General features: G+C 71.1%; 7 protein-coding genes across 7 annotated transcripts in view; 3 read left to right on the top strand and 4 right to left on the bottom strand.

Moving 5' to 3' along the window:
* Window positions 1-523: 523 nt before the first annotated feature.
* AURANDRAFT_70487 (expressed protein) lies at window positions 524-5,972 on the bottom strand (the record flags this gene model as incomplete). The annotated part of the gene is made up of 7 exons (XM_009033947.1): window positions 524-1,484; window positions 3,162-3,295; window positions 3,466-4,611; window positions 4,686-5,136; window positions 5,211-5,362; window positions 5,626-5,862; window positions 5,961-5,972. The coding sequence occupies 7 exons, from the start codon at window positions 5,970-5,972 to the stop codon at window positions 524-526; spliced, it is 3,093 nt and encodes a 1,030-aa protein (XP_009032195.1).
* A 453-nt stretch (window positions 5,973-6,425) lies between these two features.
* AURANDRAFT_19506 (hypothetical protein) lies at window positions 6,426-7,541 on the top strand (the record flags this gene model as incomplete). The annotated part of the gene is made up of 1 exon (XM_009034538.1): window positions 6,426-7,541. The coding sequence occupies one exon, from the start codon at window positions 6,426-6,428 to the stop codon at window positions 7,539-7,541; it is 1,116 nt and encodes a 371-aa protein (XP_009032786.1).
* Window positions 7,542-7,696: 155 nt separating this feature from the next.
* Window positions 7,697-8,419, bottom strand: AURANDRAFT_18647 (hypothetical protein; the record flags this gene model as incomplete). Its single annotated transcript, XM_009033946.1, has 1 exon — window positions 7,697-8,419. The coding sequence occupies one exon, from the start codon at window positions 8,417-8,419 to the stop codon at window positions 7,697-7,699; it is 723 nt and encodes a 240-aa protein (XP_009032194.1).
* Window positions 8,420-9,601: 1,182 nt separating this feature from the next.
* Window positions 9,602-10,760, top strand: AURANDRAFT_35783 (hypothetical protein; the record flags this gene model as incomplete). Its single annotated transcript, XM_009034539.1, has 2 exons — window positions 9,602-10,265; window positions 10,467-10,760. 2 exons carry the CDS (start codon window positions 9,727-9,729, stop codon window positions 10,747-10,749), a joined length of 822 nt encoding a protein of 273 aa, XP_009032787.1.
* A 6,478-nt stretch (window positions 10,761-17,238) lies between these two features.
* On the bottom strand, window positions 17,239-17,583 carry AURANDRAFT_9220 (hypothetical protein; the record flags this gene model as incomplete). The annotated part of the gene is made up of 2 exons (XM_009033899.1): window positions 17,239-17,361; window positions 17,443-17,583. Coding segments are annotated over 2 exons (264 nt in total), but the record flags the coding sequence as incomplete, so codon positions are not given.
* Window positions 17,584-17,754: 171 nt separating this feature from the next.
* Window positions 17,755-18,459, top strand: AURANDRAFT_59751 (hypothetical protein; the record flags this gene model as incomplete). Its single annotated transcript, XM_009034540.1, has 1 exon — window positions 17,755-18,459. The coding sequence occupies one exon, from the start codon at window positions 17,795-17,797 to the stop codon at window positions 18,443-18,445; it is 651 nt and encodes a 216-aa protein (XP_009032788.1).
* A 5,001-nt stretch (window positions 18,460-23,460) lies between these two features.
* The window catches only part of ABC43 (hypothetical protein), a gene marked incomplete at both ends in the record, with an annotated part of 4,625 nt that continues 1,252 nt past the window's right edge, over window positions 23,461-26,833 (bottom strand). The window contains one exon of the mRNA XM_009033944.1: window positions 23,461-25,498. Coding sequence (XP_009032192.1) covers window positions 23,501-25,498 — 1,998 coding nt within the window. The remainder of the gene's footprint in view (window positions 25,499-26,833) is intronic.

The following is a 26,833-nucleotide window of genomic DNA, read 5'->3' as shown; positions in this document are numbered from 1 at the left end:
CCCACCAGAGGTGCTTGTTGCCGAGGATGCCGAACGTTTGGTACAGGAAGCCGCCGATCAACGCCGCGAGCCCCGCTTCGCCGAGCGCGTCGAGGTCGCAGGCCATCGCCAGCGCCGTCGGCAGGTAGCCCATGAAGACGTACATGCCCCAGACGCAGTAGAACGGGAAGCGCCCGCCGAGCACCATGGCCACGGCCTGCGACTCCCAGAAGCAGCCGATCTCGCTCTCGAGGCCGGTGAGGATCTCGATGAGATTGCCGCCGAAGACGACGGTCCAGAACAGCAACCGGTTCCTCGGCGCGTCGTTCTGCCGGTGGGCGAGCCAGGCGGCCGTCGCGGCGATTATGAAGAAGAATTCCTGCGCGACGAACGACGGGTGGTCGGCCCAGAGCTTCGTCGGGTCGTTGATCGTCACGGGCGGCCACAGGCCCTCGAGCTTGAGCACCATCGGCACGCGCTTCTACGTGACGAGCTTGAACACCATGTGCGCGCGCGCGCGGGCTGCCCGAGTTGCAGAGAAACATTACCTCGGCGGTCTCGCCCCGCACATGCCACGAGCCCCGAGGGCCCCGCGGACGCGCTGCGACTCCTCCTTGAGCCGCATCCAGAGGTCGTGGACGTTGCGCGCCTCGGCCGTGACGCGCTCCATGACGGCGTCGCGGTCGCCGCCGGCGTCGAGGCGGTCGCCGAACTGCTGGGTCCACTTGTCCGGGTGCCAGCAGAGTACCGCCTCGCGCACGGCGCGCTTCTTCTCGTCGAAGGGCGCGTCGTCGCTCACGCCGAGGTCCGAGAGCTCGACCCGCGCGCCGAACGCGCAGGGCCAGGGCACGGAGCCGAGCGTGATGGGCGCCTCGGCCGCCGCGAACGCGACCCAGCGCGCGTTCCGCGGCGGGTTCCGCCGGCGCTTCGGCGACGGCTTGCGCTCGCCGCGGCGCTCGGCCTCGGACGCCTCGCGGCGCACGCGCGCGGCCTCGATGACGGCGTTGACGTCGTCGTCGTCGCTCTCGGACTCGGGCGCGGCGCCGCCCGAGCCGACGCCCTCGTACTCGAAGCGCGACCGCCGCGGCGTGGCCCGCGGCGACCCGAAGGGCACGCCGAAGAGGTCCGGGTCCAGGCCGCGCTGGCCGTGGGCGCGCCGGTGCGCCGCCGTCTCCGCGCGCCACTCGCGGAACATGCCGTCGTCGAACTCGCAGTTCAGGTCGTCCTCGTACATTTCCTTGAGGCGCCGGTCCGTCTCGGCGGCGATGCGCTTCTGGATCGCGGCGATCTCTGCCTTGGCCTTGGACCGCCGCACGTCGTGGCGCGTGTTGCCCGTCGCCGCGGAGAGGCGGCTCGACCGCGGCGACCCGGACGTGCTCGGCCGCGGGCTGCCCAGCCCGCCGAAATTGAGCTGCTCGCGGAAGTAGCGCCGCGACCCGGGACCACCGCCGGGCTTGTTGAAGCGCAGGCCGCCGGCCAGGCCCGGGGCCGCCGCGGAGCCCGGCCTTCGACGGGCGGGCATAATGATTGTACACACAGATCGCCTTCCAATCCTGGATCCGTTATATTTCGTGGGGAAACATCGCGGGAAACATCGCCGGGTTGAACTCAGAGAGCGACAGCAAAAACTTGCAGCCTATGAGCTCGTGCAGCCCCTGAAGAATCGCTTCTTCAAAAAGGACCATGTCGGTCGAAACGCAGCGCTGGCGCCGCGCCCGGGGCCACCTCGCCATGCTCACGGTGTCGACGATCTTCAGCGTCTGGAACGTGCTGGCCGAGCGGCTCATGGGCCGCTGCGGCGGCGGCTTCCGCTGCCCCATGATGCTCGCGGCCTACCGCGAGATCGGCGCGACGCCCATCATGCTCGTCGCCTGCGGCGCCGCCCACGGCCTGCGGCCGCGGCTCTCGCCGCACCGCCCGGACACCGCGTGCTGGTTCCTCGCGGGCGCGTGCCTCTGGGCGACGCAGCTGTTCTATATTTTGGGCGTGAACCTGACGTCCGCGGACGTCGCGGCGCTCTACCAGCCGCTGTCGCAGGTCGCGACGACGGCGCTCGCCTTCGTCTTCGGCGTCGAATCCTACCGGGGCCGGTCCCGGCGGCGCAACGCCGCGAAGCTCGGCGGCGTCGCGCTCGGCTTCTGCGGCGGCGCGGCCATCGCCGCGCCCCACCTCAGGGTGCTCGCGCAAGGCCACGTCGAGGGCGGCGCCCTGGGCCACCTGGCCCTCCTCGTCGGCACGCTCGCCGCGGGCGCGTACAACGTCGCGCAGCCCCCTTTGCTCGAGCGGAACCCGCCGCTCCGCGTCGCCGCGCTCGCCTACACGATCGCCGCGGCGCTCATGCTCGTCACCGCCGGCGCGGCCCAGGCGCCCCTCGTGTCCCTCGACACGGACGAGGCCGTCATCGTCGCCTACGCGGCCTTCGCGGCCTGCTTCGTCGCCTACTCGCTCCTCGCGTACGCGCTCTTCCTCATCTCGCCGTCCGAGGTCGCGCTCTACGGCGCGCTCCAGGCGCCGCTGACGGCGACGCTCGCCTACGCGGCGACGCGCGAGGTCGTCCCGTCGATCCGCGACGTGTTCGGCGGCGGGCTCGCCGTCGTCGGCCTCGCGCTCGTCGCCGCCGCGGAGCACGGCGCGGCCAAGGACCCGCCGCCGCCCGTCGGCATCAACAACCCGCTCCTCGCGGACGCGGGCTCCTCGGCCAGCAACCCCTCGCGGAGCCCCTCCTCGCGGTCCACGTGCACGGCGAGCCCGGGGACCGCCTACTCGAGCGACTGCTAACTTCCTCGAGCGGAGTGCGGAAGCGAGCGCGGGCTGTGCGGACGCCAACCTTGCTTCGGCATGCCCCGTCGGGAGAGAGGCCCCAAGAGGGCTGCGTCGCGCGCCGTGCGCGTGGCCGTACGCGACGCATGTTGAACATCATGTTGACATCGGCTCCTCTGAGAGAGCTCGGCGCCGCGCGAGAGCGCTGCTTGCCTGCGATCTTCGGCTCGCGCGCGGCCCGAAAAAAAACCGCGCACAACAGCAAGGACAACATGCTGCGCCTCCTCCTCCTCAGCCTCGTGGCGACGACTGCGAGCGCCTTCGCGCCGTCGCGCCGGCGCCTCGTCGCGCGGACGCGCGCGCCGCGCCTGCGGCCGCTCGCGGCCGGCGGCGACGACGGCTGGGGCGACGACGCCGCGGACGCGCCGCCGGCGTTCGATCCCGACGCGCCGCCGAAGCCGTTCTTCGAGGACGCGCCGGCCAACCCCGACGAGCCGGAGCGCGACATGTTCGTGCCCGCCGTCGCCATCTTCAGCACGCTCTTCTTCTTCGGCACCTACGCCTACGAGACGCTGCGCCTCATCGAGGCGGGCGAGTTCTACATGCCGAAGCTGCCGGGATTCTAGGCTAAGGGCGCGCGTCGATTCTCGGGATGATAGGGGCACGGGAGGCGGCGCCGCCGCGGGACACCGCTCAGGCGGCCTCGGCGCGGACGTGATCGCGGACGTGGGCGTCGAGGTGGGCCTGGTCCGCGGGCGACAGGTGGACGCGGACGCAGCGCGCGAAGCCGAGCTCCGCGAGCGTGCCGAGCTCCTTGGCCATCTTGCGCGTCGCGGGCCCGTCGTCGCCCGTCGCGCCCTTGGCGTCGCGCCAGAGCGCGCGGACGGCCTTGATGGCGCCGACGGCGTGCGCCGCCGTCGCCGCCGCGGACGCGGCCCAGGCGTCGTCCCGCGCGCGCGGGTCGTCGTCGCCGACGGCGGGCCCGTTGTCGAGCGCGCGCGCGAGCGCATCGCGCGCGGCCTGGAGGTCGGCGCCGTCGCCCGTGGAGACGCGGCGGCCGAAGTCGTGGCCCAACAGCGCGTCGAGCACCGTCTTCGTCGCGGCCGCGGCGGCGACGGCGCGCGCGTGGGCCGGCGGCTCCGGGACGCCGAGGTCGTCGTCGTCGGAGTCGGGCGCCCGCGCGTCGTCGCGCACGGGCGCCGCGCGCTTCATGGACGACAGCGCGAAGGCCGACGCCGTGTCGAGCATGCCGGCCTTGGCGTCGCCGACGCCTTCGCACGCGCCGCAGAGCCAGTGGCCCCGCGCGTCGACCCAGGGCAGGTCGTGGCGGTAGCGGCCCGGACCCGCGGAGACGAGCCCGAGGCACCGCTCGTGGAAGGCCCGCGGGCACCGCGCGCAGCCGAGCACGGCGACGGCGTCCGCGCCGTCGACGGCGCCCGCGTCCGGCGGCGCGCCGAGCGGCGCCTCGCAGACGCCGCAGGTCGTCGTCCAGGGGTTCGGCGCGTGCTCCGGGTACGCGTTCCCCCGCTTCGGCGCCCCCGGCGGGCAGATGGAGCACTTGAAGGTGCCGCCCTTGGCCCGGAGCTCCGCGACGGACGAAACCCCCACCGCGAGGATGAGGTGGTGCTCGCACACAAAATGGGCCCCGTCGTCGCAGGCGCCGACGACGACGGGCCGCGGCGCGCCGCCGCACTTCTTGCACGGCGCCCAGCACCGCGCGACGAGGCCCGTCGTGTCGCCGCCGGGGCCGACGTCCTCGGGCTCCGCGACGACGCCCTCGGGCGGCGGCACCGCGTACGACGTCCGCCGGTGCTCGCGCCGCTTCTTCTTCCGGAACGCCGCGCCCATGTCCGAGCCTGCGTGGGGGGAATACTACACGTTCGTCCGTCGAGCACAAACGACGCGTCCAAAAACGAGCCGAAACGACGTCGATTCGAGCGCCGGACGCGGGTCTCCGGGCCGTGGGGCGCGTCGTCGCGCGGCGGCAGCGTGCCCCGCAGGTCGCGCTTCATGGACCGGGGCTTGGGCTCCGGCGCCGCGGGCACGGGCAGCGCGAGGCCCGTGATGAGCGCGAGCTGGCGCCAGTGCTCGCGCACGGGGCGGTGGTTCAGCAAAGATTTCCACGCGCCGACGTGGCGCTTCGCCTGGCTCGCGATGTCCCGCAAATCCGCGCTCGGGTCCCGGAGCTTGCCCACGGCGAGGATGTTGGCGATGTTGCAGACGTCGCAGCGCACGCACCACGAGCCGCCCTCGCCCCGGAGCGCGACGAGCTGCCGGCTCGGCGACCCGTCGCGCCGCGCGAACGCGTTGCCCACGCGGACGCCGTTGTCCGCCGTGAGCATGATCTCCTCGTCGAGCATCTGCTGGAGGAGCGCCGCCTGGTCGATGGGCGCTTGCCTAGGGGCGCGAGGTGTTTTTGTTTTTTTTCGCGGGGCGGGTACGACGCGGGGCGGACGCGCGCTCGCAGGAACTCGCCCTCCGAGAGCTGGGCCGGCATGAGCTCGCCGGGCCGGTGGTTCGACGTGCCCCGCCCGGCCCACCGCACGGACCGCCACGTGCTCACGACGTCGACGATGAGCCCCCGCCGCGTCGGGTCGCGCACGAGCGAGACATGGTCGCCGGGCTGAAAGTTGCCCGAGTGCGACGCGTAGGGCGGCACCGGCGCGTAGCTCATGTCGTTTCGACGCCTCGGGGGGTTGACGACGGGTCGCGAGGCCTCGCGACGAAGCGAGCGCTCTCGGGTCTTGCCTCAGAGCTGAGGGCGTCTCTCGGCGAGTAATGCTACCTAGGTAGTTAGCTTGCTGGTTCTTTGAACCTTCCGCCGTCCCAGCGCCTCCCCGGCCTCGCGCAGCTCCTCATTTTGGAGCAACAGGTGTCGTCGCGTACCGCGGCGCTGTCGAGCGGAACCGGCTCGATCGGTAGCCGGTCCATGTTCTTGGCGCGCGTAGCCGACGCCGCCGAGGTTCTTATGTGCACGGGGTCCGCGTAGTCGTGGTTTTGCGCGCGCTTGGCGTCGAGCCAGGCCTTGATGTGGTTGAGGTCGACGACGTGGCCCGGCCGCTCCTTGATCGCGCGCGGGAAGAGCGCGACGAAGCCCGCCTCCGTGTCCTCGTAGAGGTCGACCTACGGCGGTTGTTTCCGGTCCAGGCGCCGGTGGAGTCCGTCCGGCTCATCGCCTACGACCCGCCGAAGCCCGGCTGCGTCTCCAACGGGGAGCACACCGACGGCTGCATCGTCGGCTTGAAAGGGCTCCAGGCTCGCTTCATCGCCCTCGGCCTCGCGCGCCGGCGCGCGATCGGCCCGGGCCCGCGGCGCGCCGTGGCGCCCCCGCGTTGCCCTCCTTTTTTTCGAGCCGCACACTCGGACGCTTACATCGGCGCGAAACGCGCGACGCCCAGCACATAACATTGTGCCAGCCAGTTTGCACCTCCGAGCGTCGACGCGTCATCGCGCGCGCGCGAGGCGCGTTCTCTCGACCCCCGGCGGCCCACGAGCCGGCCGGGCTCGAAGCTGGCCTCGTCGCTGCTGCTGTACCTCCGCGCGCGCCGCCGCGCCGCCCAGCACCGCTCCTGGACGCCAGAAAGCGCAAGCCGCGTTCCAAAGAAAAGCCACCACTAAAAATGAGCGCCGACGCCGACGCCGCCGGGGACGACACGCCCAAGGCCGAGGAGACGCACGAGCCCAACATGACCCTGGCGCAGCAGGTCTTCCGCCAGGGCCGGGAGCCGACGCCGGAGCTCGAGAAGGAGATCCGGGCGACCATCGAGAAGGGCGAGATGGGCCCCTACTACGAGCACGTCTGCGCCAAGTTCGGCTGGCCCGTCGACGCCGCGCTGTTGGAGGGCATGAAGGCGAAGAACGCGGCGGAGCTCGCGGCGCTCGTCGCGAAGAAGGAGGACGCGGAGAAGAACCAGGGCGACATGGAGGTGCTCGACGCGCTCTTCGACGCCGTCAAGTTCCACGCGCGCGTCGGCGCGAAGGCGGAGGCGTACGCGGCGTGCGACGCGATCCGCGACCGGCCCAAGATCTCCACGGGCAAGCGCATCGACGCGTTGATGATGAAGATCCGCGTGTCCCTCTTCTTCGTCGACGTCGCGGCCTGCAAGGAGCAGCTCGCCGAGGCGAAGAAGATGGCCGAGGACGGCGGCGACTGGGACCGGAACAACCGCCTCAGCGTCTACGAGTCCGTGTTCATGATCATCAACCGGTCCATGGAGGACGCGGCGGCGAAGCTGATCTCGGGCGTGGCGACCTTCACCTGCGTCGAGCTCTGCACCTACCCGGAGTTCGTCTTCTACGCGGTCGTCACGAACCTGCTGAGCATGTCGCGGCCGGAGCTGAAGAAGAAGGTCATCGACGGGCCCGAGGTGCTGCAGATCATCAAGCAGATCCCCCACCTCACGGACCTCGTGACGTCCCTCTACGAGTGCGAGTACGCCACGTTCTTCCGGACGGTCGCGGCCATCGAGCCGCAGTTGCTGAACGACCGCTACTTCTCGCGCCACACGCGCTACCTCGTCCGCGAGCTCCGCGTGCTCGTCTACACGCAGTTCCTCGACGCCTACAAGACCGTGACCCTCGCCTCCATGGCCGAGGCCTTCGGCGTCGGCGTCGACTTCCTCGACGGCGAGCTCGCGCGCTTCATCTCGTGCGGCCGCCTCAACGCCAAGGTCGACAAGGTCGCCATGGTCGTCGAGACGAACCGCCCGGACTACAAGTCCCAGAAGTACCAGCAGATCATCAAGCAGGGCGACATCCTCCTCAACCGCATCCAGCAGCTCGCGAGGTGCGTCTCCATCTAGGCGACGCGGCCACCCGGGCGCCGCCCCGGGGTTCCCCTAACATCCCGTCGGCCGGTCGCGTCTGAAGTCGCGAATGCGCATGCGCCCCCAAGTCGACGCGGCGCCCCCGGGTCGGCGAAGATGACGCACGGGCGGCTTAGGCGGTCCGCGCGCGCCTAGGAGCGCTGGGGCGCGGAGAGCATGGCCTCGAGGTTCGTCTTGAGCTGCTCGTTGATCTTCTTGTACTTCGTGACCTCCTCCTCGTGCTTGGCGGCGTCGGCCTTGCGGCGCTCCTCCTCGCGCTCCTTGATGAGCTTGCACCGCTCCGTGAGCTCGGAGACCTGGCGCTCGAGGTCCTCCTTCTCCCCCTCGAGGAGCTTGACCTTGTTCTGCATCTCGGCCTTGCGGTGCTCGGCCATGAGGGCCTTGCGCATGCCGAAGGCGATGGACGACTCGTACAAGGTCTGGTACGCTGCGATCGTCATGCGGATCTCGTCGCGGACGCGGAGCAGCAGCAGGCCGCGCTCGGCGCAGTTGATGGTCACCTGGCGGATGACCTCGTCGAAGCACTGGGCGTAGAGCTCCTCGCGGATGGGGCAGATGCCCGTCTCGCGCGCCTGCCGCTGCTGCAGCTTGCGGTCGAGCTGCTCCTGCAGGTTGATGACGTCGAGGCGCGTCGCCGGCGTGCTGCTCACGTACTGGACCCAGAGCGTGCCGTCCTCCGTCCACTCCCGCGGCGGCAGGATCGAGTTCAGGATGTCCTCCGTCTGCGTGTTCGCGCGCTCGACGGGCGGGAGGCTGCTCGGCGTCGTCTTCTTCTTCTTGCCGCCCTTCTCCTTCGTCGTGCTCACGAGGATCGGGTTGTCGTACTTGACGAGCGAGTCGTGCGGCGGAATCATCTGCGCCTGGAGAGCGGGGGGCGCGCGTGACGCGCGCGGGGCGAACGGGGGGGCGTCGACGTGGGCGCGCGCGTCGTCCTCCGAGCGGCCGAGCGCGCGCCGTCGCGCGTTTTTTGTTTCTCGGCGCGCGCGACACCGGCCGAAGCCCTCGAGTTCGGACGCGGGACGACGCACCATGGCTGCGCTCGCAACGACGGCCGCCGCGCTGCTCCAATATGGGCCGGCGCAAAACGCGCGCTGAGGAGCGCAGTATCATTCGCGCACGAGATCGTGCCCTTCAATGTTGGCGCAGCCAATCGATAATTCGAGAGAGTGCGTGTTATTAGGCGTGCCGGAGGCGGCATCGCGGGCGGGCGCCGAAGAAGCGGCGGCTGGCGGGGGCCTGGTCGTGGGTGAGAAGCGCGGTCGCGTCGTCGGAGGCGTCCTCGGCGTCCGACGGCGCGCGGGCGCGCTCACCGCGTGTTGCTGACCATGCAGACCGTGGGCAGCGTGATCGTGTCGCTGGGGAGGTAGTTGGTGATGATGCCCTTGTGGCCCATGGTCGCCCGGGGGCTCTTCGGCATCTTCGTCTCGCCGTTTTCTTGCGGCCAGCGCACCGTGAAGCGGCCGTCGCCCTGCTTCGGCTTGGCCTGGAACGACGAGCCCGTCTTCCGGCCCTTGTCGACGAGGTGGCCGTTGTCGTCGACGACGAACTTCGTCGGTGGTCGCTGGCTCGTGTAGCTGCGCGGGGGCGGGCGGGGGTCGCGCGGCGCGACGCGCGACGCGCGACGCGGGCGCCGCGCTGGCCCGCGTAGTCCTTCATCTTCGGGGAGCTGTACTCGGTCTTGACGGGCTTGCCGACCTTGCGCCGCGGCGTGCGCGGCGACATGGTCTCGTCCGTCGGGACCTCCCAGTTGTAGAGGTTCTTGGCCTGCGCGGCATTTTTGCTATTTGGTTGGGTTGGGGATGGCAGGAACATCTCGGGGGGAAAGACGCACGTTGCGGTCGTACTGCGCCGCGGAGAAGGTCATGCTCATCGTCGCCGGCCCGCTGCGGCTGCCGATGAGCAAGTAGAGGCGGAGAGTTATTCGATATATGGGAGTTTCAGGCGAGGCACGGTCGCTTTGAAGAAGATTGGCAGCGTCTCGTCAAGATAGCTTCAAGCTACAGCTGTAGCTTGGAGGCGCCCTCCCGCGACGATGTCTCCGCAATCGCCGCCGGACCTCGAGTCCGAGTTCGCGTCGCTGCTCACGGATGGCACGCTGGCGATCCCCGTCGCGGCGATCCAGGTCCTGCTCGGCGTCATCGAGCGGTCGAGCAGCGCGACGATGCACGGCCTCGACGAGGAGCTGCGCCTCGCGCGGGACAAGCTCCTCGCCTTCTGCGAGACGCAGCCCGCGTGCCTGCGGGGCCGCACGGTCATCTCCGTCTCCTCCGGCTCCGAGCTCTTCCTGCGCCACGTCACGCGGACGTTCCTCGAGTTCGAGGACTTCGACGAGTGCAAGCGCATGCTCGGCGCGCGCGGCTCGTCGTTCGCGCGCCAGTCCGAGGCGAGCCGCGCGCGCATCGCCGAGCTCGGCCACGCCTTCGTGCGCGACGGCGCCGCCGTCCTCGTCCACGGCCGGAGCCGCGTCGCGACCGCGCTTCTAGCGAAGGCCGCGGAGACGAAGCACTTCTCCGTCTTCGTCACCGAGGGCCGGCTCGACGGCGCGGGCGTCGACTACGCGAGCGACCTCGCGGCGCTGGGCGTGCCGACGACCATGATCCTCGACACGGCCGTCGCCTACTACATGGAGAACGTCGACGTCGTCCTCGTCGGCGCCGAGGGCGTCATGGAGAACGGCGGCGTCATCAACAAGGTCGGCACGCTCGCGGCGGAGCGGGAAAAGCGTGCTTCACTGTCGCTTCAACGCGAGTGTGCCGCGCGCGCGCGCGCCGGAAAACGCATCCACGCGTCGAGAGCGCTCCGAGAGATGATCGCCCGTCGAAAAATGAGCCGAAACGAGTGGAAAACGACCGAGAGACGAGCCTCCCAAAGTTGGAGATTTCGCACTCTTTTCCCGCCCAGGCTCACGGTCGCGACCTGCGCCAAGGCCATGCGCAAGCCCGTCTACGTCGCCGCCGAGTCTTACAAGTTCGCGCGCCTCTACCCGCTGAACCAGCGCGACCTGCCCGAGTCGCACGCGCACACCGTCGCGCTGCCCCTCCCGGAGTCCGCGCACGCGGACGTCGTCGCCAAGTCGCCCGCGTGCGACTACACGCCGCCCCAGTTCATCACCCTCCTCTTCACGGACCTCGGCATCCTCACGCCCGCCGCCGTCTCCGACGAGCTCATCCGGCTCTACCAATGAGTAAGGGTCTAGAGCTGGTACGCGGGCGCTCGTCGGCGCGTTTCGACGGCCCGCGGGCCCGCGGCGGCCGGCGGACGACGTTTACGACGAGCACCTCTCCGTGGCCGTCACCGCCGTCGACCGCAACGCGCGCTGCCCCGCGCGGCCGGCGTAAGCTGCATTAGGATGAATGCAATTGCAGGGAACGTTGCCGGCGTTGACGCGTATCGATTGAGACACGTTTTCGGCCAAGAATCGAGCGAGAAGGCGACTCGGAGCACCTCGCGCCGGCGCGTGCTGGCACCACTGCACCAAAGTCAGCAACGACGCGCTCCGCATCACCGCAAGTCTCCTACGTGTCCATCTGACTCGCGTGCGCAAGACCAGCTTCGCAGACGCGCATCAACCGTCGCCATGAACCCGCAGACGAAGCTCGTGCTCACGTCGGGCATCGCTGGAGCCAGCTTCTACGGCGTCCGGCGCGCGGGCCTCATCGACAGCGCGCAGGAGGCGCGGCTGCAGGAGCTCCGCGCCGAGTTTTTCGCGCGGCGCGACGGCGCGTCGGCCGTCGCCTACGAGCTGCTCCGGACGTGCGTGCTCGCGACGGCCGCGGGCATCTTCCAGGTCTACAGCGGCGGCATCGTCATCGACACGGTCGCGACGCGGCTCCAGGCGGGCCTCGGCGCGAACGCGGCGCTCTTCGGCCTCCGGTCCGCCGCGCCCGTCGGCGCCGTCGTCGACCGCTACGTGCGGCGCAGCGCCTTCGCGTACCGCGCGGTGCCGGAGCTCGCCGCGCGGCCCGCGGAGGTCTACTGGGGCCTGCTCCTCCGCTCGAACCTCTGCGCGGGCCACTTCGTGACCATGCAGTCGCGCTTCCCCTACCTCTTCCTGAACTTCGGCACGTACCAGCTGGGCGACCGCTGGCTCGCGAGCCGCCGCTCGGGCGGCGCGCCGAAGACCGTCGCCGAGGAGCTCGCGTGCGTCGGCGCGGCGACGTGCGTGTCGTCGACGGCGATCACCGTGGCCGAGTGCCCGAAGATCCTGGACCAGGTCGGCGGCCGCTGCGGCGCGCCGACGACGGTCTCGAGCGTCTACCGCGACTTCGGCCTCGCGCGGCTGCTGCGCGGCTACTCGGCGTGCTTCTGCCGCGAGGGCCTCTTCAACTTCGCGCTGCTCGGGTCGCCGGCCGTCGCGGGACGGTTGCGGGCCGCCGCCGACGGCGGGCCGTGGGCGGAGATCTTGGACGGCCGCGAGGTCGTCGTCGCGTCCGCGCTGCTGGGCCTGCCCATGGGCTTCCTGACGAACGCGCCGGACCAGCTGAAGACGCGGATCCAGATGGGCCGCCACGCCAACCTGCGGGAGGCCCTGCGCTGGCAGGTCGCCCACGGCGGCGGCGTGTCGGGCCTCTTCGGCCGCGCCGCGGCGTGGCGCGCGCTCTTCATCGCGCACGCGGTCGTGACCTTCAACTTCGCGCGGGGCGGCGTCGAGCGGCTCCTGTTCTAAGCGTTTTTTACGCGGCGCGGCCGAGGAGCTCGAGGGCCTTGGCCTGGGGGAGCATGAAGCCGAAGGACCAGCGGCTCCCGTCGTCGACGACGATGCTGTGCCAGCGCCGCGCGCACGCGTCGATCCGGAAGACGCGGGCGACGCCGTCGCGGTCCGGCGCGCGGACCGTGGCGCCGCCGTCGTCGACGTAGGCGTAGGACGCGTTGCCGCGGACGCGGACGAGGTAGAGGCGGTAGGCCGCCGTGTCGAAGGAGTTCGCGTGCCACATCGCGAACGAGTCGGGAGGGTAGAAGAGCGAGTTGAGGTGGTAGCCCCGCGAGACGTTCGTCGCCAAGACGCGGTTCGCGAGGCGGCGGAAGTTCCCCATGGCCTCGGGCGTGCCCCGGAGCTTCCAGGCCGTGCCGATGCCCGTGTTGCACGCGCGGTCGAACGCCGTGCCGTTGCCGTCGCGGATGCGGACGCAGGCCTCGTCGGGCGTCGGCAGCTCGTCGACGAGCGGCGCGGAGGTAAAGGGCAGGAAACGGCCCGCGAGGGCCCGCAGCTCGCGCTTCCGGTGGCGGAGCTCGACCACGAGGTCCTGGAGCAGCGGCACGGACTCGCCCGCGAAGTCCGCGGCCGCGCGGCGCCGGTGGTACGCGTGCTCGCTCGCCGCGCCGCCGTTGGCCGCGCGCGGGTGGTCGATCAAGGAACGGTAGTCCGCCTCGTCGCCGATCAGCGCCACGGCCGCGTCGAAGAGGGACGCCAGATCCGGGCGGTCGTCGACGTGGAGCTCGCCGACGAGCGATTGCGGCGCGCCGCCGCCGCACCAGCGCTCGCAGCGCGCCGCCGACGACGCCGCGACGGCGGCCATCAGCGCGACGGCGCCGAGGTGGCCGCGGCAGGTTCGGGCCGCGGCGATCCCGACGGCGGCGGCCGCGACGGCCGCGAACGCGCCGCCGAGCAGCGCGTCCATGTTCGTCGCGGCCGACGCGACGCAGAAGCCCTTCCCCGCGACGGCCGCCGCGGCGCCGAACACGGGCAGCGCGGCCCAGGACCGGCGCGGCCCCTCGGGCACGAAGACCCAGACAGGCTCGCTCGCGAAGCGCAGCGCGAGCGCGGCGACGGCTCCGAACGCGAACGCGTGGCGCGCGAGCCACGCGGCGTCGCCCTCGGCGTCCGTCGCCATGCGCAGCCAGCGGTAGTCGCTCTCGACGACGGCGAGCGCCGCGAGCGCCGCGACGCCGCGCTTGCCGCCCTGGCCCAGCGCGCACCAGGCGCAGGCCAGGGCCGACCCCAGGCGCCCGGCGGCGACGTGCGCGACGGCGAGGCCCGCGAGCGCGGCAATTGCGACGCCGCCTAAGCCCTCCCTGAAGGCGTCGACGGCCGCGCACACGACGTCGACGACGCCGTGGTCGATCAGGAGGTCCAGCGTCTTGTCCAGTGTCTTGCCCATCGCCATCGCGCTGCCACACTCAAATGACGAGGACGCAGGCGCAGTGGGGAGGCGAGGAGCTCGTGCAATCAGAGGCGAGCAGCGGCGCGCGGACGGCGGCGCACACGACGCGCGGCGCCTGGATTTGTATCGACCAAGCCGGGCACTGGCCACGCCGCTCGCTGAGGTTTGCCTGTGCGGTTCAGCGTATCCGGCTTGCGTCCGGTTGTAACGCGACGAGGTGTTGGCTGCCTCCAGTCGTCGGCGCCCCCGAGGGCGCATCATGGAGCGGCCGGACTTTGGGAAGATCTTGGATTTTTTCAAGGATGAGCAGACGCGGGACCTCGTGTCGCGGCAGCACGCCCTGCTCAAGCGCATCGTCAAGAGCTGCCGCACGGGCTTCACGCTGCGCGAGCTGCCCGTCGTCGCCGAGCTGCTCGAGCTCGTGTCGGCGCGCATCGGGGCCATGGAGCAGCCCGACGACGCATTGGACCTGGAGAAGACGCTCTGCAAGACCGTGCGGCTCTGCGGCATGCCCGCGATCCGCGAGAAGAGCAACGAGGAGCTGCTCGCGCCCGGCCTCGCGGCCGCGGAGACGATCCTGCGGCGCCTCGAGAGCCTGCTCCACTCCGGGTCGCCGCGCGTGGCCATCGAGGCGACGCGCGCGCTCCACGTCGTCGCCCGGGGCGAGGCCGAGGGCGACGCGGAGCGCGGCGGCGGACGCCAGAACGCGACGGCGACGAAGCAGCTCAACCGGCGGCTCCTCCTCAAGGCCCAGGTCGTCGAGGGCGCCGTCGCCGAGCTGCGCACCCACGTCGAGCAGCTGCTAGCCATCGACGACGACGGCACGGCCGCGGTCGTCGCCGAGGCCATCTCGAAGGACGTCGACGGCGAGTCGTCCGACGACGACGAGAGCGCGGACGCGCGGCGCCACAAGAAGAAGAAGCTCGGCAAGGGCGGCGGCTCCGGCGGCATGAGCGGCCACCGCCTCAGCGCCGCCGGCGCGCGCGCGGGCACGCCCTTCGGCGGGGCCCTGGTCTTCTCGACGGCGCCGCGGACGCTCGCGTTCGCGGAGCTGCAGCTGCTTTTAGCTTTGGTGAAGCTCCTGCGCGAGCTGTCGACGTCCTACGACGCCGCGGGCGCGTTGGTGCGCTGCGGCGGCATGGGCGTCTGCATTTCGGTATTGCGCCTCTTCCTCCACGACCCGCTCGGGTCCGAGCCGGTGGCGGTCGCCGTCGAGGTGCTGTGGAACGCGCTCGAGCACAGCGCCGTCGCCGTCAACGCCGCGGGCCCGCCGGCGCCGTCGCGCACGGAGCTGCTGGCGCGGCGCCGCGAGAACAACGCCATGTGGCACCTCGCGGACGACACGGCGCTGGCCGTCCTGCGCCAGCTGCTCACGGCGCTCTTCGTGCACGGGCGCCGCGCGGTGGACAAGCAGCTCCGGAACGAGGTGCTCATCGTGTCGTCGCTCATCGCGTCGCACCGCAAGAGCCACAAGCCCTTCCGGACGCAGAACCTGCTCCAGCTGCTGCTGCAGTACGCGACGGCGTCGGAGCTCCCCGAGGACTCGATCGAGGAGCGGACGCGCGCGTCGTCCAAGGGGTCGCTCTGGGACCCGGACAAGCCGCCCCTCGCGGACCGCCACAACTTCGCGACGGGCTCGCCCGAGGACCTGGAGATGAAGCGCATCCTGTGGGCTTTGTTGTCGGACCTCGGCCGCCAGGACCAGGCGAACCTCGAGCTCATCGTCAAGGCCGACTTCATGGGCGCGCTGCTCATGTACCTCGACGTCGACTCCCTCGAGGCCGTCGACGAGCCGAGCTTCGAGGAGTCCATGCTCCTGGAGGGGCCGGGGAGCCCCGCGGACGGCGACCCGGGCGACGCGCCGGAGCCGGCCGCGGGCGCGCCGCGGCGGCGCATCCCGACGACGCTGCGGCGCCTGCCGCTGACGCAGCTCCACGTGCTCCAGCAGCAGGCCATGGCCGTGCTGCTGAATCTGGCGCCGCGCGCGCCCGCCGCGTTCCAGGCCCTGCAGGGCCACATCCTCGCGCTGCGCTTCCTGGACGCCTGCGACGACACGGGCGGCGGCGGCGGCGCGCCGAAGAGCGAGCCCAAGGTGCCCAAGTCGGCGTCGGGCCTCATCCAGGGCGCGTTGATGCTCCTCATCTCCGTCGTGGGCCTGCCGGGGTTGCAGGACGAGCTCGGGCACCTGGACGCGGTGCGCATCATGCTCCGGCGCTTCACGGACAAATCGGCGAACAACTCGCTGCGCGCCGACGCCGTGCAGATCCTCTCCAAGCTCTGCGAGGGCCACGTCGGGAACCAGACGAGCCTGCGGCGCCTCGACGGCATCTCGGCGCTCGTCGACGAGCTCGAGATCTACTGCTCCGGCCGGAGCCCGGCGCCGCGGCTCCGGCCCGCGCCGCCGGGCGGCGGCGGCGACGACGACGGCGGCGGCTCCGGCATCGCGAGCTCGTCGGCGACGGAGAAGGTCACGCCGATCACCGTCGGCGTGTTGGACTGCGTCTGGAACGCCGTCGTCGGCAACAAGCGGTCCGAGGCGCGGCTCCCGCCGGCCCACGGCATCGACGCGCTGCTGAGCATGCTCGAGGTGGGGCCGCGCCTCATGCGCCACCAGGTCTGCGGCGTGCTCGCGGATCTCGCGCGGAACGGGAAGCTCGTGCCCTACGTGCGCGCGTGGCGGAGCGACCGGTCCATGCGGTCCGCGTCCCAGCTCCTGGCCCACGTCTGGGAGGACGAGGAGATCCGCCTGGGCTGCGACCGCGAGCACGGCATCCTGTCGAACCTGCAGCAGCCGCTCCGGCGCCAGCGCGGCCTCGGCGGCGCGGCGGCCGCGGACGACGCGGGCTCGCCGTCGCGGGCCCAGCCGCCGCCGCCGGGCGACTCGAGCGACGACGAGTCGCTGCGGGCGCCCCCGCCGCCGCCGTCGCCGGGCTCGCCCGACGCGAAGGCGACGACGAAGTTCGTCCGCAAGGCCCAGGGCGGCGGGTTGCAGACGTCCATGGCCGCCAAGGCCGAGCGCGCCATGCGCCAGGCCGTGGGCGCCTGCGACCTGCGGGCCAAGATCGCGCCCATCGTCGAGCTGCTGGGCCACGAGGACGCGGCGGACGGCATCCCCGCGGAGGACCGCGCGACGCTCTGCATGGTGCGCCACTACGAGCAGTTCTGCGACGGCGAGTCCTGGGCCGAGGTCCGCGACCAGCTCCGCGCCGCCGGCGTCAAGCCCATCGCCGCGGACGCGAAGCTCCTCGAGCTCAAGCTCGGCGCGTGCGCGGCGACGGCCGAGGCGACGCAGGCGGAGCAGAAGGTCCTCGCGGGCGAGCGCGAGGACGAGGAGCGGAACACGGAGGCGGCCTACCTCGGCACGATCCTCCTCCAGCGCGACCAGGAGATCCGCCAGCTCGCGATCAAGCGCAACGCGCTCGTGCCCAAGTCGCTCCAGCAGAAGCGGCGCGCGGAGAAGGCGAAGCAGCACGCCGAGGCGACGGGCGAGGCCCACCCCTCCGTCGACGCGACGACGTCCGGCGAGCTCTCCTCGACCCTTCCCCCGCCCTAGGTCGAGGTCCCCGCGCTTAACCGTACGCGCCGGTCGTCGCGTAGTTCACGACGAGCTCGCCGCCCGCGCCGAAGCACCGGAACAGGTGGTCCAGCGGCTCCACGGGGCTCGGCGTGAACGCGCTGTCGCAGTAGAGGAAGAGCTGCCTGTCGCTCGACAGCTGGAGCCTGCGAGCGCGCGGCGGTCGCTCGTCCGCCGCGCGCGGCCGGCGGCGCGCGCGGACGCCGGCGCCGCGCCGGTCCCGCAGGAATCGATGCACGGATCGGAACGGCTCGTCGCCGCTGATGTGAAATTTCATCTTCCGCATGATCGGCGCGTTGCCCACGGCCTTGAAATGCAGCTTTATTTTGCTCGGCTTCGGCGGCTCCGGCGGCGGCGGCGGCGGCGACGGCGCGTCTGGTGCTGCCGTCGACGATGACGACCTACGACTGAGTGTGACTGCAGCAGTTGAGGCGTCGCGCGGGACGCCGAAGGAGCGCGTCTCCTCGGCGTCCATTCTTGCCACTTCACGCAACCATCGTGCCGCGTCGGTGCCGCGCTGCGCTCTCGCGCCGCCAACGTCGCCGCCACCAACGATGGCGGCCGAGACGACGTCCTGGGAGAAGCTGCGCAGCCGCGCGCGCTACCTGGAAGCGGAGCTCGAGCGGTCGCTGCCGAACCTCGTGAGCCTCGTCGCGCGGCCGTCGACGAGCGGCGCCGAGGAGTCGCGGCTCAGCGCGAGCATGGAGGGCCTGCTCGCGGAGCTGCGCGACGTCGCCGACGCCATGGCCGTCGAGGTGGAGAAAGCGCCGTCGGCGGCGCGCAACGCGATCCTCCAGCGGTCGCGGGAGGTCGCGGGCGACTTCGAGCGCGAGCGCAAGAAGGCGATGCGCGAGGTAAAAACGAACAGCGACCGGTCGCGGCTCTTCTGCGGCGCGGATGCCGACGACCCGGAGGCCGGCGGCGAGCACCTGCAGCCCATCCTCAAGGAGCGCAAGCACCTGGGCAACGCGAGCCGCGGCGTCGGCGACGTCCTCGACCAGGCCGCCGAGGCGCGGAGCGACCTCGCGGCGCAGCGCGCGGCGCTCGAGGGCAGCGAGCTCACGCTCGGCGGCCTCGTCGCCAAGCTGCCCACGGTCGAGGGCGTCATCGAGGCCATGCGGCAGAAGCAGACGCGCAACAACGCCATCATCGGCGTCACGATCGGCTGCTGCTCGAGCTTCCTCCTCTGGGCCGTCTTCGCGTAGTAGGTTTAGCCCTCGATGGGGACGGGGAGCGCGTATCGTGTGTCCTCGGCGACGCGCGCCGGCTCGCCCGCCGGCTCGGGCGCGGCGACCTCCGCGACGAGCGGCGCCTCGGGCTTCTCGGGCGCGGGCCCGTCGAGCATGACGACCTTGCCCGTCGGCGGCGGGAGGACGACGGGCTCCTTTGGGGCGTCGCCGGGGGGGTTCTCGGCCTTGGCCTTCGCCGCGGCCTCCCGGCGCAGCCGGCTCCGCTCGAGCGCCTCGGCCTTCCGCGCCTCCTTGGCCTCCGCCATCCTCTTCTTGCGCGCGTCCGCCTCGGCCTCGAGCGCCTCGAAGCGGGCCGCCTCCGCCTTGGCCTGCTCCTCGCGGAGGTAGGACACCATGGCCGCGAGGAGCGAGTCGTGGCAGACGCCCGTGTCGTCGGGGAAGAAGCGCGCGAAGGCGCCCTTGAGCTCGAGCTCCTGCCGCAGCTGGTACGTCGTCAGCGACCCGACGCTGTGCAGGTCGTAGGCCGGCGTCGTCGACGGGTCGTAGGCGGGCGCGGGCGGGAGCGCGGGCATCCGCGACGAGAGCGAGCTCATCTTCGCGGCGCGGGCGCGCGACGATGCGTTGCGCGGCGCTTCGACGCGACGGCGCGGCGGCTTCCCGAGGGGCAGCCCCGACCTCATGGGATACGATGAGGCCAAAAGTCGCCCGAGCGTTTCAGACGACGATGGAGAGCCCCGAGCCTCCGGACGAGCCCATGGGCTCGCCCGGCGGCGCGAGCTCGCCGAGCAAGGACGACGCGCCCGTCGACTTCGACGCCGGCAAGCACGACGAGGAGAAGGTCGTCCACGTCGTGCAGCTGCCGTCCAAGGACGTGCACCAGGAGGTGGCGCAGCCGGAGAACGAGGACCTCTTCCCCGACGACATGGAGCTGCGCGAGGCGGAGGCGACGTACCTGGACCGGCCGTCGCTCATGCCGCGCGTCGTCGGCCGGGGCCTCGCGCGGTTCCGCGCGGGCGTCCGCAAGTACATCCTCGCGCACCGCGCGAGCCAGCAGTTCATCCCGCTCGAGTACCGGGAGCAGCGCGAGCGGCAGAAGTCGCGGGAGCGCGGCGGCGCGACCTACGTCGACATGCCCGGGTCGCGCCGCGTGGAGCAGCTCGTCATGGTCGAGGACAAGGGCAAGAAGAAGCGGGGCCGCCTCGGCCGCAAGGCGCAGCCGGGCGTCCACACGCCGGAGACGCCGCCCCAGACCGGCGACCACGACGACCGCGACGGCAAGAGCCGCGGCGAGAGCCGCGCGACGAGCCGCGGCGGCTCGAAGAAGGGCCGCCGCGGCGGCCCGCTGTCGCTCCTCGAGATCGTGAAGCTCGACCCGGGCCTCCGGCGCGAGGAGGATTTGAGGGTCCTCGTGAACAAGCTCCTGAGCCACAGCTACTTTAGCGAGAAGGGCCACGAGGTCGTCACGGAGCTCGCGCGCCACATGCGGCTGCTGACCTACCGCCTCGGCGATATGATCTTCAAGCCCAAGGACGGCCGGCAGAACTCGGGCGCGTTCTACGTCCTCGTGTCGGGCACGGTGAGCGTCGAGGTCGCCTACGAGAAGATCATCTTCGACGTGTGCAAGTACACGACGGGCGAGACCTTCAACCGCGCGCCGAGCCACAAGACGGCCGCGCGGTGCGTCACGGACTGCAAGCTCATGGTCGTCACGGTCCGGGACGTGGAGAACGCGACGCGCCACATCGAGGACAAGAAGATGTCGGAGAAGATCCACTTCTTTCGGCAGCTGCCCCACTTCCACGACCTGCATCTCGAGGACCTGCGGAAGGCGCTGCTGCCCTTCGAGCAGAAGGACCACACGGCGAACCAGGTCATCTCCTGCCAGGGCGAGAAAAAGCACTTCGACAAGCTCTTCGTCGTGATCACGGGCGAGTGTAGGATCGTCAAGAAGCTCATCCTGCCGGCCGCGGCCAAGGGCGGCGACGTCGCGAGCCGGCGCCGCGCGACGTCGTTTTTGGAGGACGCGCGGAAGAAGAAGGCGCCGCCGCAGCCGGCGCCGCCGGCGGGGGCGCCGCGCCGCGGGCGCCGCGAGTCCCTCGGCGGCCGGCGCGGATCCCTGTCCGGGCGCCACAACAGCATCAACACCGTCGCGGAGTTCTACGACTTGGGGCGGCTCCAGGCGGGCGACTTCTTCGGCGACTGCTCGTCGCTCGCCGTCGGCGGCGGCAAGACCAAGAGCCTCTGGAACGAGGGGCCGGACTACTCCGTCATCGCGCTCTGCTACACGCGCGTCTACGTCGCGCCGGTCGCGGCGCTCGTCCGCGACGGCAACCCGGCGACGCGCGCGTGCTTCGGCCACATCCGGGCCCACCTCGAGCGCGTCTCCGCGGCCTTCGAGCACCACACCATCCTCTCGCTCCACCAGAAGTCCGTCGCCTGGGAGCGCTACAAGCGCCGCGTCGTCAAGGACCAGGTCGCGCCGCACTTCGTGTCCTGCGGCCGCAGCTACGGCACGGGCAAGATCCCGACGGAGGGCGAGGTCGACGACGCGCCCGTGGACCGGCCCAAGGCCCTCAACCTGCGCCAGGCGCCGGGCGACGAGGAGGAGGAGGACGGCAAGCAGGACGGCATCTCCAACGAGATCCGCCAGATCTTCGGCGCGCGCGTGCCCCAGGGGTCCTCGAGCGCCGCGAAGCAGAACTCGAGCCGCCTCACGATCATGTAAGAGGGGGTTTAGGCGGGCTAGGGGGATCCAGCGCTCAGGCGGGCACGCGCGGCGGGACGAAGTGCGGGACGTCCTGGACCAACTTTAGGTGCAAGCAAGCCTCAAGGACCGCGTCGAGTCGGGGCGGATCAAGAAGCCGAAGCCGCGCGAGACCGAGCCTCGTCGAGTGTCGACGCGGGGACAGGCTTCAGAATGGGCGCGGTGCACCCGGTCCGAGCCACGCGCGCCGCCAAGCAGTTCGGCGACCGGCTGAGCTCGGACAAAGCGGCGGCCACGCGCGCCGCGAAGAAGATGACCGCCCAGCAGCTCCGCGACCGCCTGAGCGCCGCGGGATGCGCCGATCTTTCGGGGCTCAAGCCGGCGCTCGTCGAGCGCTGGGTCTCGGTGGAGCGTGCGCTCAGCGTCAAGAAGCAGAAGAACCGGGTCTCGATCGACGCCGTCGTGCGCGTCGCGGACGCGGTCGGCTGGCGCGTCCTCGCGGGCTACGCCGACCTCGCCACGTGCGCGGCGATCCGGGCGACGTCGCGCGCGTACGTCGCCGCGGGCCGCGGCCTCGACGCGGATCCGGAGTGGTGGCGGTCGATCGCGGCCGTCCAGGGCGACCTCTACAGCGACCTCTACGACTTTGGCTTCAATCGCGTCCCGCCGACCCACTCGTGCTGGCCGCTCGCCGGTCGCATGCTCGTCGAGACGCGCATCGGTCGACGCGCGTATGACGCCGATGCCAGCTCCCGCCAACGCGACTGGCGTTTCGGCCGGCGGGGGCAGCGGCCCGCCTGGGCGCGGCGGGCCCTGGGCAAGGTCCACGCGCTCCTGTCCGTGGCCGTGGGCGAGAACGCGGAGGCGGTCAGCTACGCGACGCGCGGCGAGGCGCCCGCCGAGCTCGAGCCGCGGCTCTGGGTGCCGTCGCTCGGGACGGAGCTCGCGCTGCCGCTCGACCCGGAGGCGGTGCGGCGCCTCGTCGCGGGCGCCGGCGAGCGCGCGCCCCTCGGCAAGGGCACCGAGACCGTCGTCGACCTCGACGCGCGCCGGACGTGGCGCTTCGCGCTCGGGAAGGACGTGCTCGCGACGTCGCCCGAGTGGAACGCGGCCCTGACCGCGTCGCGCGGCGGCGGCGACGCGTCGATCCTGGACCAGGTCCTGCTCAAGATGGCGCCCGCGCTCTCGGGCCGCGGCGCGGTCGTCGCGCAGCCGTACCAGATGCTCGTCTACGAGGAGGGCGACTTCTTCCACCGGCACATGGACACCGCGCGCGCGCCGAACCACATCGGCTCGCTCGTCGTGTCGCTGCCCGTCCGCGGCGCGACCGAGGGCGGCGAGCTCGTCCTCCACGACCCGCGCGCGGCTGCGGGCGCGCGCGGCCGCGCCGAGCCGTCCGCGGCGTCGGACGGCCCCCCGCTGTGGACCGCGTTCTACACGGACGTCGAGCACGAGGTCCAGCGCGTGCGCCGCGGCCTCCGCGTCACGCTCACGTACCACCTGCACGCGGCGACCTTCGCCGGCGCCGTGCCGCGGCCCCCGCGCGCGCTCCTCCGCGCGCGCTCCGCGGGCGAGACCGGGAGCGTCCTGCTTCTCGCCGCGAGCCTTGGGTGGTGCCTCGAGCGCGTGACGAGCGGCTCGGGCATCATCGTCGCACTCACGCACAAGTACACGGAAAACACGCTCCCCTACGTCCAGAAGCGCGACCCGGATCAGCCGGGGTATTTCAAGCGCGACCCGTCGCATCTCCGCGGAGAGGACGCGATCGTCTACGCCACGCTCGTCGCGGCGGTGAATCGCCTCGTTGAAAGGGGCGGCTTTGACAGCGACGGCGAAAGCGACGACTCGGCCGACGGCGACGGCGACTGCGACGCGGACTATCCGGGGAAGCTGCCGATCTGCATCGACCTCGTGAGCGTCCGCGACTTTGAGGAGGGGGAAGGAGGCAATCAGCAGCGCTTCAACTTTGGCGAAATCTGCGAAGGAGAGTGGTGTCATTTTGGTCGCGACATTACCTTGCTCAACCCAGACGACTTTACGCGGATCCTCAAGCGCACGGACCCGACGTACACGCGCCTTTACACGGGCAACGAAGGCATGGAGGCCGGCTACATCTACACCTCGGCGGTCATCAAAATCGGCTCCGTCAACGAAGACTACTAGACCACGCCCGATCGGCACTGCTGCCGCGCTTCGCGACTCCTAAGACCAAGACGCCGTGTAGCGGACTAGACGGCCCTCAGCAAGCCAAGGGGCTGGCCTCGAACCAGCCTCGCCGAGGCCCTCAGCCCTCGAAGGCTTAACTTCGCCTCCCTCGAAGCCCAAGCAGGCAAACAGGCACTTTATGGGCAGCAGACAGGGGTGCTTCACGCGCTCTCCTTGGATTCGGCGTCGTCGGCGAGGAGGACGGCCTCGGGCTCCGCGCGGGAGAGGACGCTCTTGCGCGCGTTGAGGGGCGGCTTCTCCGCGTCGGCGCCCTTGCCCTCCTCGTAGGAGAGGAGCTTCTTGAAGTGGCTCTTCATGCGCCGCTTCAGGAGGACGAAGGCCGCGAGGCGCGCGACGAGGAAGATGAGGAGGAGCGCGAGGACCGCGATGGCCGGCTCGAAGCGGCGGAGCTCGTACTGCTTGTAGATCTCGACGACGGCGATCTTGCCGTCGTTGCGGTCCGCGCCGCCGCCGCACGAGTCGACGTAGATCGTGCCCTCGTCGTCCGTGTCGTTGCCGCACTTGAACCTTTTGTTGTCGATGCTGAACACGGACCAGACCGCCAGGTGGAGGATGTAGAAGACGGGGTTGCAGAACGCCGCCCAGGGCACGGCCGTCTCGTCGAGGCGGATGAAGAAGCCCGTGAAGAGGAAGCAGTAGGTCACGAAGAGCATGGCGCACGTCGACAGGTTCTCCGGCTTGACCGCGGCCGAGAGCAGCAGGCCGATGGACTGGAACGTGAGCAGCGCGATGACGACGACGGCGTAGAGCGCGACGAAGACGAGCGGGTTCGTGGAGACGCCCGAGAGCGCGAAGAAGACGATCAAGTAGATCATGGACTGCGCGAACATGGGCAGCAGGAGGTACGTCGTCTGGATGAGGTACCAGGCCTCGAGGCGGAACGAGTTCACGGAGAGCTCCTTCCGCAGCATGATCTCCGCCGTCGGCACGAAGCCGAGGCTGTCCATGAGCGGGAAGAAGACCCAGGCGATGGGCACGGCGAAGGCGAGCGAGTAGCGAGACCAGATATCGCTCTCCCGGTACCCCAGCTGGAACCACATGAGCCCGCCGATCGTCGCGTTGCCGACGTGGAGCTGGAGCGACGTCCGCTGGAAGATCTTGGGCTTCACCTCCTTCCACGCGCGCGCGCAGAGCACGGCGGCCTGCTCCGAGAGCGGCGCCGCGTAGCGGTGGCGCCGCGCCGGCGCGTCGAGCGCGCGGAGCGCCGGCGGCGGGGAGAGGGTCCCGGGGCCGTAGGCGGCGTCGAGCGCCGCGACCGCCGCGTCCCCGGCGAGATCGCCGCGGACGACGACCTCCATCATCCAGTCCGGCGCGGAAAACCCCGGCGGGCACGGCAGGCCGAAGGGCGCGCCCGCGAAGGCGTCGCCCGCCGACGCCGTCGGGCCCCGGTAGGCCAACCCGCGCTTCTCGAGGAGCAGCAACCCGTGGAAGAGGAGGAAGAGGCGGCTCGACGGCTGGTGGATGGACGCGACGACGGCGACGTTCCGCGCCTTCGCCAGATCCCGGAGGGCCTCGACGACGACGCAGGCCGTCGTGGAGTCGAGGCCGGACGTCGGCTCGTCGCAGCAGAGCAGCCGCGGGTTCGTGAGCATCTCCTGGCCCACCATGAGGCGCTTCCGCTCGCCGCCGGACACGCCGCGGTCCATGCCGCCGCCGACCATGGCGTCCGCGCAGTGCGACAGGCGCAGGAGCTCGATGCACTCCTCGACCTGCCGGAGCTTCTCCGCGAGCGTCGCGTCGGCGAGGCGGAGCCGCGCGGAGAAGACGAGCGTCTCGCGGATGGTCAGGCCCGGGAACACGAGGTCGTCCTGCTCGATGAACGCGACGTGGCGCTTGAGCGCGCTCGACCACGCGAGGTCCGCGCCGTACCAGACGCTGCCGCCGCTCACGGGGCCGCGCCGCGCGATGGCGTTGAGCAGGCTCGTCTTGCCGCAGCCCGTGGGGCCCATGAGCGCCGTGAGCTCGCCCGCCGGCACGTCGCCGCTGCACGGCGCGAGGGCGACGACGTCCTTGAACCGCACGGACAGGTTGCGGAAGTGGACGCTGAGCTCCATGTCGGGCTTGTTGTCGGGCTTGAGCTGCTTGTCCATGTCGGGCTTGCACATTCTTGCTTTGCAAGTCGTGTGGTTGGTTGCTGACTGAGACAAAGCTTCGAGCATCGGTCCGGAGCAGTCCTGCGCTGGCACTGCTCAGCTGGGGCCGCTCTCAGGATTTTGCGAGGACAGCTCAGGATTTTGTGGCATCGCCCGCGTCGCCGCCCGCCACCGCCATGCTGAACTATTTTTTCGGCACGAAGTCCAACTCGGACGCCGAGCAGATCCCCGACCACATCGGGGAAGCTCCCGCCGCCGCCCCCGCTTTCGAAATCGTGCCCGGTTCGCCGCTTTCGAAGCTCGACGCCGCCGAAGCGCAAAAGGTCTCTCGCGAAGCCTTCGCTGCGACCGAGGCCCCCCGCGCCGAGTCCGGCGACGAACTCGAGGACGGCGACGAGGGCGCCGAAGAGGGTGACGAAGACCCACATGTCTACGCGTCCGCGGAGAAGAGCGAGGACTTCTTCCGCGTGTGCGGTCCGACGAAGTCGATCGCCGCGGGCCAAGCCCCGCGCAACCTCGACTTCTCTACCCCCTCCGAGGACCGCACGCCAGCCAACCGGCAGGTCCCCTTCGACAAGTACTGCGGCGCGTGCCCCGCGGATCCCGACGACGCGTACGCGTCACCGGGGCTCGAAGCGATTCTACGAAAGAGCCGGGTCGACGGCGAGGGCTGGACGCCGGTCAAGAAGGACGCGAAGACCATGTCCGAGAAGGAGAAGCGCGCGTTCGATCGACCGGGTGTGGAATACTTCACCTGGGTCTGCTTGGGCAAGTGCTACGACCCGCCGTGCAGCGCCAAGATCCGCGCGTACCGGACGACGGACAACGTCCTGCACGTATACGAGGGTCGAGGCCACACGCACCCGCCCGCGGACGTGCGGCTGACGCACCGTCAATCAGGCCTCGCGCCCCAGGTCAAGCTCGCGCTCGAGCCACTGGCCGCGCACGTCAAATACGATGAGCGACTCATGCTTCGCGTGCTCAAAGACGCGGGCATCGAGCCCAACTTCAAAGATCACGGTCAAGCGCTCAAAAAAGCCTTGAAGCGCTACGTCATGTACCTCCAGCGCGACACACGACGGGCGTATTGGGCTGGGACCTACCAGGAGCTAGCCGCGTGGCTCCACGGCCATGTCTTGAACCTGGGAGACGTTGATGAGCTGATCCAGTCCTAGGATCCTGTAACGCGTGGGAGCAGCCCCGATGCGGCGCCGCGAGGCTGCTGGAGTGCTTCGAGGCAGCGACAGCGTCGCGTGCCTCTGCGGCGCGCGCTCGCTGCCGTCGACGAGGGCTGCGCGCGCCAAGCGGCCCCGTGCAGCAGCCGAGGACGCGCGCCTCGGCGCAGCGTGTGCAGGGAGCTACGGGCGCGCCCCGCGGCGT

This window comes from Aureococcus anophagefferens, assembly GCF_000186865.1.
Source record: "Aureococcus anophagefferens unplaced genomic scaffold AURANscaffold_1, whole genome shotgun sequence".
Taxonomy (NCBI): Eukaryota; class Pelagophyceae; order Pelagomonadales; family Pelagomonadaceae; genus Aureococcus; species Aureococcus anophagefferens.
The sequence above is the reverse complement of the archived record's forward strand: the minus strand, read 5'-3'. Positions and strand labels throughout refer to the sequence as shown.